This window comes from Colletotrichum higginsianum (assembly GCF_001672515.1).
Source record: "Colletotrichum higginsianum IMI 349063 chromosome 7 map unlocalized unitig_7, whole genome shotgun sequence".
In the NCBI taxonomy this organism is placed as follows: domain Eukaryota; kingdom Fungi; phylum Ascomycota; class Sordariomycetes; order Glomerellales; family Glomerellaceae; genus Colletotrichum; species Colletotrichum higginsianum.
Window position 1 is genome coordinate 78,895 of NW_017263917.1, and position 10,099 is coordinate 88,993.

The 10,099-nt window shown below is 57.9% G+C and overlaps 2 protein-coding genes across 2 annotated transcripts; both read left to right on the top strand.

The window, feature by feature from the left end:
• Window positions 1-2,059: 2,059 nt before the first annotated feature.
• CH63R_09712 (GMC oxidoreductase) lies at window positions 2,060-4,435 on the top strand (the record flags this gene model as incomplete). The annotated part of the gene is made up of 1 exon (XM_018304686.1): window positions 2,060-4,435. The coding sequence occupies one exon, from the start codon at window positions 2,060-2,062 to the stop codon at window positions 4,433-4,435; it is 2,376 nt and encodes a 791-aa protein (XP_018154110.1).
• A 339-nt stretch (window positions 4,436-4,774) lies between these two features.
• Window positions 4,775-9,880, top strand: CH63R_09713 (Lovastatin nonaketide synthase; the record flags this gene model as incomplete). The annotated part of the gene is given in 5 exon segments (XM_018304687.1): window positions 4,775-6,190; window positions 6,423-7,160; window positions 7,168-8,305; window positions 8,672-8,841; window positions 8,999-9,880. Coding segments are annotated over 5 exon segments (4,344 nt in total).
• Window positions 9,881-10,099: the final 219 nt, after the last annotated feature.

Here is a 10,099-nt window from a genome sequence, read left to right on the forward strand (position 1 = left end):
GCTCTTGGTGGCAGCCAAGACGGAAGAAGCACGGTGACTCGGCGACAGAGGCTTCTCAAGACTGGTCAAAACTCTCTGTTGCTTAGTCGAGGGGTGTTGTGCAGCCTGAGTTTGTCAGATCTACACCTTGCATAGGAGACCCTGCTTTCGTTACAAGCCTACTATGTAGATAGAGTATCACTATTTGAAAGTGGCTGATGACCGGCTGTCTGACTCGGGCGTTTTTGTCTCTTTGAACGAGTCCAATACTGTATGGGAAGGACAGAGTTTTCTTTCTCTTTCTTGTTCATTTTTTCTTTTTCTTCTCATTGCCCCCCCCTATTCGGCACGCAATCCGAGTTCCACGAATGCCTAGCAAACAACCCACGACAGAGGGCCACTCACAGTCCGTGCCAGTTAAACTCCGCGGTGAGCGAAGGTTTCATCGGAATTATCAAGTGGTGCAGCCGGGAGCTAATTGGTTCCGTTGGGACAAGCCGGACCCGATGCGAGGGCATGCATTGACGGAGATGAAGGAGGAATCGTGACGGTGGCCCCGGCTTGCCAGCGGCGGATGGATCTCGGTCGAGGCCATGTCCCACGCGACGAGCTCGGGTAGGTTCCATTTCCCCCCTGTTCGTCTTTGGTAACCTGTGTGAGGGTAACAAGACATTTACGCATCTTGATGAGTACCCGCCACTCACTCACTTTACCTGATGTCTCTGCGAGCCGGACGTACTCCAGATAAGTGGATAAATATTCTCCCTCCCCCTTTCTCGGTCTCTCTCCATTCCATGGTCTCTCCCCTTTTTTTCGCCTTTATCTCTTTGTATTCGTAACAAATTCGGCTTAATTGGACAGGCAGGCATTCTTTTTTGGGCCTCGGACGAAAGACACGTTCCACTTTGCGCCCTTGATCTGGCCAGTGGTGTTGTACGGCGGTTGTTAACTTCGGACGACCGTTCGTTTCCTGGCGTTTCGTATGGCCCAAGAACCTTGTCCGTTTAATATATCCGGGGTGCAACCCCCCACGTGCGTGTCCACTTTTGACGCGAGTGCCTTGCACAGATGATTACCATCTTCTCGGAAAAGCCTAGATTGGGCGGAGGGACGAAAGAAGAAGTTTTTGGTGTCGTTGCTTTGTGGCCCTATCTACTACACCCAGTGTCAAGCACGGCATTCGTGCCGTGTTTAATGGCGTGTTTTCTTTCCTGTCTCCGTTTCCTCACAAATTTATACGGGTTACTTGTGCTACCTTGAGAGGGACGCCTTGGCTGTGTACTTCAATGTGACACCCATACAGATCCCGCCATGCCGGAAGAGATGTACAATACCACGTCAGTGAGCGAGCGCATCGTCGGGCCTGTTACGACGTGGGAGTCCTTTCTATCTACCACCGGGATGGCGGGATCCACTCTCGGCACTGCTTGCCTAGCTCGGCCGGGCCCCTCGATTTTGTTCCCGGGTTAGCCCTCCGAACGGACGTCACCCGACGGGCCCTCCTCGCCAACCACACCAAATGACTCGGTTTACTACCGAGTGTTTCCCCTTATTCGCACTACGTTCTCTACTGAAGTCGTGAAAGATCCCATCCTGTGCCAACGCTTACGCTTCTGGACCGGAGTTGACTGGGCCATGATGGATCCATCATCTCGCACTAATCTGTATCCATACGGACTCATGGATACATTTTCCTGACCCCCTCGACCCTTTCAATCCCCTTGACCCCTCAATGGGGCATCCGACTAGGAACAGCCATGCCGTTCTGTAGCCGTTGGTGCCGGCTCGGGTCTTGCATGTCCAAAGCGGGTCATCATGGGGGGAAGTAGGACATGCAATAAATAGTTGGTTGAAGTTTGTGCCCGGAGCCGCCGTCGTCCTACAACTCTCCTCGTTCTTTCGACTACTACAACTTCATTTCCACTCCTTCTTTTGCGCTGGTTGCTGTTAGCTTTCTTCTGCCCCTCTGTGACGGGTGTACTCTCTTTCTTTCTTGACACACGGCTCTTTTGCTGCACATTCACTTTCTCATCCACCAATTTGATACACGACGTTGAAAAGACTACCACACTCCCTCAACATGTTCAAGTCCCTTCTTACCACGGGGCTTCTGGCTGCGGCCACCGCGGCCCAGCAAACGACTTCGTACGTGGACCCGGCTTCCGACATCACCTTCCAGCGGTACACCGAAAAGTCGGGCTTCTCGTTCGGCGTCGCTCTGCCATCCACCGTCGGAAAGGACTTCATCGGCCAGATCTCCGCCCCCATCACCGCAGGATGGGCCTCCGTGTCCCTCGGCGGGCCCATGACCAACAAGCTGCTTCTTGTCGTGTGGCCCAACGGAGACTCGGTTCAGACCTCGGTCCGCAAGGCCAGCGGATACTCGAACCCCGACGTCGTCACCGACTCAGGCATCACCCTGAAGCCCATCGAGTCCGGCACCTCTGTCAACGAGACCGCCTTTACTTACACCTTTGTCTGTGAGGGCTGCATCACCGGCGACGAGACGACCTTCACCGGCACTTCCGACACCGCGACCTTCGGCTGGGCCTACTCCACCACCGCCCTCTCCGACACCGCCAGCGCCTCCGTGGCCCTCAACTACCACGGCGCCGGCTTCGGCCTCTTCGGCGCCAACCTGGCCGATGCTAAGTCCGCCGACTACGATACCTGGGCCGCCAAGGCGTCGGATGCCGTCACCTCCCCCGGCGTTGGAAACGGGACTGCCCCCGCCGTCCCGGCTAACGTCACCACGACCATTTCGAACGCCACCTACGACTACATCGTCGCCGGCGGTGGTGCCGCCGGCCTCATTGTTGCCGAGCGCCTGGCCGAGTCGGGCAAGAGCGTCTTGCTCATCGAGCGTGGTGGTGTCTCCCTGGCCTCCACCGGCGGCAAGGCTACCGTCGACTGGAACGAGACCGTGACCCAGTACGATGTCCCCGCCATGGGCTACTACCTTTCTACAGCCAAGGAGACCAACGAGTACTGCACCGATACCGCCTCCCAAGCCGGCTGCATCCTCGGCGGCTCGACCATGGTCAACGCCATGATGTGGGTGAAGCCCCCCGCCCACGACTTCGACGACAAGTGGCCTGCCGGCTGGAAGTGGACCGATGTCGAGGAGTCTGCCAACAAGCTTTACGAGCGTACCCCCGGCACTATCCAGCCCAGCAAGGACGGCAAGCGTTACGACCAGGCCGCCTACAACGTCATGTCGCAGTGGCTGGCCGGCAATGGCTTCACCGAGGTCGACGGCCTCGCCGAGCCCAACAAGAAGGATGCTGTCTTCACCCACCCTCCATGGCTGATCGAGAACGGCCTCCGCGGCGGCCCTGTCCGTGACTACCTCCCCCTCGCCCAGGCCCTGCCCAACTTCAAGCTCCAGCTCAACGCCAAGGTCATCCGCGCTGTGCGCGACGGCGCCGCCGTCACCGGCGTCGAGATCGAGACGGGCAAGAACACCCGCCAGATCATCAACCTCAAGTCCGGCGGTGCCGCCATCCTCGCCGCCGGTGCTCTGTCCACCCCTCGTATCCTGTTCAACAGCGGCATCGGTCCCAAAGAGCAAATCCAGACCGTCCAGAGCGGCTCTACCCAGGTCACTCTTCCCGCCGAGGCCCAATGGATCGATCTCCCCGTCGGTCAAAACCTCAAGGATCACCCCATCTTCACCGTCAACCTCCAGACCAAGTCGGCCCTCAACTCTCTCGCGAGCACCGCCTTTACCGACCCCGCCCAGACAGACGTCGACCAGTTCGCCCAGGGTTCTGGTCTCCTGACCCAGGCAGGCCAGCGCCTGAACTTCTGGACAAGCGTCGAAGGCGCCGACGGCCAGAAGCGCTACGTCCAAGGCACCGTGAACTCGCCCAAGAACGACACCATCCGCGTCAAGGTCTACCTCACCCACGGCCTGACTTCCGTCGGCGCCCTTGGGATCACGGCCGACGGCTCCACCAAGATCACAACCGATCCCTACCTCACCACGGCTGGCGACAAGGAGGCCATCACGAGCTTCATGGGACAGCTCATCCAGTTCGCCTCCAAGTCGAACAGCACCCTGACTATGACCGGCAACGTCACCGCCGAGAGCCTCATCTCGGAGCACACCACCGGAAGCCACTACGTCGGCAGTGCCGTCATGGGCACTGAGAACGACGGCAGCAGCGTCGTCGACACCCAGACCAAGGTCTGGGGCACTGACAACCTCTACGTCGTCGATGCCTCCATCCACCCCGACCTGCCCACCGGAAACACCCAAGCCATCGTCATGGTCGCTGCCGAGCACGCTGCCGCCCAGATCCTTGGCGGTGTCGGAAGCGAGACCAACACCGGAAGCTCTGGTTCCGGCTCCGGCTCCGGCTCCGGCAGCAACACCGGCAGTTCTAGCTGCAAGCGCTCAACCAAGCGCGTCCAGCGCCTTCAGCGTTTCCGCCGTGCCCATCGCACTTTCTAAGGCATTCATGTATACATGTAAATAGTTTGCAATGTACAAACCACTTTTTAAGTTCCAAAGATGTGCACACGTGTCTGTTTATTGTGTTGAACAACACATTTGGAGTGTGATTAACCTTCTAAAGAGTCTCTAATAGAGCGGAATGGAGTACTATGGATGCAGCTAAGAAATAGATAGTTTTCACTAAGAATAATGTACGTAGATAAAATAGGATATTCTACATAAGAGATAAAGGAGACGGCTGCGCTATACGCTGCGGGGATCTTGAACTTGGAAGACTGCGTCAGGATTGTCTACTATAAAGGCTTAAGCGGAAGGCACCCTACCCGTAAAGGCACCATGCTGGCCGTCGGCTTCTCGTACGACCAGGCGCAGGCGTTCTGCTCCCAGCCGCAGTTTGCAGGAAGGATTGGCGTGGCCGCCAGCAATGCTCCGGCCAGCGTGACCATCTCTGATGACGCGGATGCTATCGCCGAGGCCAAGGAGACGCTCGACGGCCAAGGAACGTTTGCACGTCCGCTTCGGGTGGACCGGGCTTACCACTCCAACCATACCCTGGAAGTTTTGCCCTTCCTGAGGGCATACCTCGAGGGATGTAAAATCACCGTCGGTCGTCCATCGGCGAGAGTAGCCAGTGGATCAGACGACTTGGACGTCGTCGACTCCTCCTCCTCCAACGACAGCTCTTCTCCAGTCTGGATCTCGACTCTCTACGGTAACGACGACCTAGTGTCAGGTGACGAAATCAGGTGTGGCTACTGGCTCAAGTCGGCGACTGATACCGTCCTCTTCTCGCAGGCCGTCGAGGCCTCGCTCGTCCACGGGCCCCTTGACCTGATCATGGAGATTGGGCCACACGCTGCGCTCCGAGGCCCCACAATCCAGACCATCACAGCGGCCCTGGGATCGTCGCCGCCGTACACGAGCGTCCTGAAGCGGGGAGAGGACGCCATCCAGGCCTTTTCTTCCAGTCTCGGCCACGTTTGGGAGAACGTCGGCCGCCCGCTCGATATGGTCCGCCTGGACCTGTACCAGCGCACGTTTCGGAGCGGGGTCCATCACGGAGGCGACCTTGGCCGCGATATCGATCGCATCCGTCCCGCCATGGTCGTCAAGGGCCTTCCGGCATATCAGTGGGACCAGCAGCGGCACTGGCACGAGTCCCGGATGGCGGCCAACCTTCGTCTCCGCGGCGGCCAGCCCCCAAACGAGCTCCTCGGTCGCCGTTGTCCCTACGACTCGGACTCGGTCATGCGTTGGCGGAACCTCCTCTGTTTGGAGGAGCTCCCCTGGCTGCAGGGCCATGCGTTCCAGGGAGCGGCCGTCTTTCCCATGGCCGGTTATGCCGCCGTCGCGCTCGAGGCCGCGTTGGCGATGGCGGGGACACGAAGAAAGAACACGGGGCCGGCCCTGCTGCTGGACGAGATCCTCGAGATGAGAGTGGAAGACCTGGTGGTTCACGAGTCCTTGAGCCTCGAAAGTTGCGGCAAACTCGAGACCCTGGTCATCCTGACGGAGAGAAAAGGAACCGGGACTCCCTCTCGAGCGCGAGCAAACGAGCAACACGACACTCACGAGCACGACACGCTCGCGGCCGACTTCACGTTCGAGGGGTGTGCACTGACAGACGGCAGCAAGATCCCGCCCGAGCTGGGCAGATACTGCTCCGCCAGAGTGGTTACGTCTTTTGTTCCCGATGGGCATGACGATGTTGATGTCGATCACGTCTCTTCCGGCGAGTCGTCCTCTGCGTACGTGTATTCAGTACCAGCAACGAGCGAAGGGCGTGGCATTAGATGTGGCCGAGTTCTGTTCCAATCTCCAACGCATCGGCATCCAATATGAAGGGCCGTTCCGAGCCATCACACGAGGGAACCGGGAAGAGGGGTCACAAACGGCCTCGGCCTTGTGTATCTGGGACAAGCCCGTTGACCAGGTCGGCAGGTTCACCCTGCTTCACCCCGCCGTTTTCGACACCTCGTTGTAGGCCATCATCGCAGCCCTTTACCCTGCTGGGAGCACGCGTTTCGAGTCTCCTATCCTACCCGTGAAGATGGGCCGCTTGGTTGTTAGTCCTCGGCGTGTCCGCGACTTCGCCAGGCGTTGCAACACAGTGAGAACCGGTTCCAGTAGTGGCGAGGAGGCGTGTGGAAGCGTCGGCACCGTGTCAGTTGCAGCATATCGCGGCCCACGAGCCAGCCCGGTGGCCTGCGTGTCGACGCAAGTGCTCCTGGATGTTGACGCCGAGTCGGACCATGTCGTCCAGAAGGACCGGATGGTCGCGTTCCGCACAGACGACGTCGCCTTTCGAGGCGTCCTGGGCGAGCAGTCGGCTTCCCGCCACGACGTCTCCCTCTTCTACCACAACGTAACGGAGCCAGACGTCATGTCGCCCAACTATGAACTCTCGCCAGCGCAGGACGACTCGGCCCTGTACTACGCCAACATTGAAACGCTGGAACGCCTCACCATGTGCTACATCCGCCGGATCGTGGAGGGCGTGTCGGTCTCGCAGCAGGCGAGCTTCCCCAAGTGGCACCACCGCCACATGACGTCCGTGTTCCGGCGGCGCCTTCTCGCCCATGACGAGGAGCAACAGCACCAGTATCGCCAAGACAAAGACTATGATGACAACTTCGATGCGATGCTGGCCCAGCTGGAGGCCCAGGACGTTGTCAACGCGCGTCTCGTGCGTGCCGTGGGCGAGAATGCGCCTCCGGGCCGTGTGTGAGGTGCTGCTGGAGCAGGACGGCGAACTATCGAGGCTGTATGACCGCGGCATCGCCATAGCCGACGCCAACCGCGCCGTGGCCCAGCTGATCGGGCTGGTAGCCCACCGGTATCCACGCATGAAGTTCTTCGAGGTCGGGGGCGGCACCGGCGGTACCACCAAGTACGTCCTCGAGGCACTGGCCGGCCGGTTCAGGACGTACACCTTCACCGACATCTCGGCCGGTTTCTTCGCGCGGTCCGAGGAGAAGCTGTCCAAGTATGACGACAACTGCGGTCACGGCGGCAAGATCGAGTACCGGGTGCTCGACATTGAGAGGGATCCTACCTCTCAGGGGTTCACCAACGGGGCGTACGACCTGATCATGGCGGCCAACTGCGTCCACGCCACCAAGAGCCTCGGGGCCACGCTCTCCCACCTGCGGGGCCTGCTTCGGCCTGGAGGCTTTCTCGTGCTCTTCGACATCACGGGCGACCCTATCTGGCTGTCGTACTCGTTCGTCTTCGGCGGGCTTGACCAGTGGTCGGCCGGCGCCTCCGACGATGGCCGGGTGGACGGTCCGGGAGTCTCCCGCGCCAAGTGGGATTCGGAACTGCGGAAGAGCGGCTTCTCGGGACTGGACCAGGCCGTCCCTTTCCCGCGGCGCCGCGAGATGTTCTCCGTCATGCTGATGACCGAGCTCGATATGCCGCTGTTCGCTCATCTAAGCGGCGACACGCTGGCCAGCTTCAAACTACTACTGAGGAGCAGCAGGTACTTCATGGTTGTGACCCGGCGCTGCAGAGACGAGAACCCCGACTCCAATATGCTCGTCGGCGTTCTGCGGGCGCTGATCGCCGAGATGCCGCACGTCCGATTCCAATGCATCGATATCGACGACTTGGATGTTCGGGCCGACAATCTTGACCGTACGTCGGGCATCCTTTCGGCGAGCCTTTTGCGCATGGTTCTCGCGCCTCTGCTCGAGGACGAACCGTCTCATGAAGACGACAACAACAACAATAACAACAGAATCTTGTGGTCGATGGAGCCCGAGCTGTTGGTGCGGGACGGCTGCGTCCAGATTCCCCGCGTGGTGAAGGACAAAGCCAAGAACGATCGTCTGAACTCGAGCACGCGTCTAATAAAGCAGGAGACATGTCGGTCCCAGCATCTGGTTGAGCTCGACACGGCCCAAAACGAACCTTGGAAGCCATACCATTACATGGATACTGGTGATGGTGGCCGTCCTTGTCTTCCTCCTCATCTTCCTCGAGTTCCTCTTGTACGCCGACCCCTGCCCGTCGGGCTGGCTGCGGACTATAGAGCGTCAACGTGTCCGATAGAAACTACCGTTTCTACTGTTCGCTGTCGTCCGTACGCGCCGGGCCAGCAGCGGTTCCATCTCATCGTCGGGGCCGTAGACCGCCAGCGATTCCCCTTGTCGACGTCGTCGTTGATCACGGGAACCAGGGTGGCAGCTCTATGCCCAGTCAACCCAGCCACGATCATCTACATACCCCTAGACAACATCTATGAGATGCAACACGAGAATGTGCCATCGCTTTCGCTGTTCCCCGACGACGTCGTTCTGCTGGCCATCTTCTCCAGCATGATTCTGCGGCGGACAGGTTTGTTGGTCACCGATGACAGCAAAGTCCTGCTGCTCAATCCCGGACGGGACCTTAGCAACATGGTGTCTAAGTTGAGTTTACCTCGAGAAATCACAGATAGGCTGCTTCTAGCGGATGTCGGGGCTTCACCTCCAACCACCGAGACACGATGGCAGTCCATCGGTGCCGTGGTCGACATGGGTGGCGGGTTAAACGATCATGCCACACACAGACTCCCAGAGCAGAGAAAACAGCTGCAGCGACGAATGGATGCAGGAAGTAGATGATCTCGGACCATGGGTGCTCCGATACCGACATCCCATCATCCCACCCGTGTCTGAGAGCCAGAGCAGATCCATCTTCTTCTGCGCATGCGCAGATATAGCCAACCTCGACCATTCAGCTAGCACTGCATACAAGGACAGCACAACCCCTACATCTCTCTTTGACTGGAGAAGCAGCATATTCACAGCCCAGGTCCAGCCCCTCGATTTCAAGGCGCTGTTCCGCGCTGACAGGACCTACCTCCTCGTTGGCCTGTCCTCAGACCTAGGGTTGTCGCTCTGTCGGTGGATGGTTGCTAACGGAGCCCGGCACGTCGCAATAGCAAGTCGGCACGCCCCAAACCAGGTTAGGTCTAGTCTGCACTTATCGTTGGCTGAAGACATGCGCAGAGCTGGTGCCTACTTTGCAGCAGTCCATTGTGATGTGACAAGGCGTGCATCCCTTGAGGCAGCCGTCTTGGAACTTGCTGAGCACCTGCACATGCCACCCGTCGCAGGGATCGCGCACGGCGCCATGGTGCTGCAGGACAAACTCTTTGCTGACATGACAGTCATGGACCTGGAGGACGTAATCGCGCCCAAGGCGCTCGGCGCGGCAAATCTTGATGCGCTGTTCGGCGGAGGCGGCGGAGGCGGAGACGGAGAAGACCGAGAGCCGGCCCCCCTCGACTTCTGTCACAGGAATACCCTCATACACAAGAAGCTCCCTAAATCAGTCATCTTACGTATTACTTTACGTACTAATATTTATATAACTAACTACATTTTACTCTCTTTACTTTATATAGAATTAAGCATCTTTCTCCCCTATTCTCCTATACCTTACTGTATACTCTAACTTATAATAATTATAAGCCTAAATTTACTTACTATTGTGCAGTTAACTTTAATTATTAATTAATACTCTTTTTTTACAAAAGAGTATATTTTATATAGTCTCCTATTTACTAATATATTAGACTATACTTCTATACTCTTTAATACAGTTAAACTAACTAGTTAATACAATTAGCTAACTTAGTACTAAGTGCTAAAATTCTAATACTAAGAGTTAGGC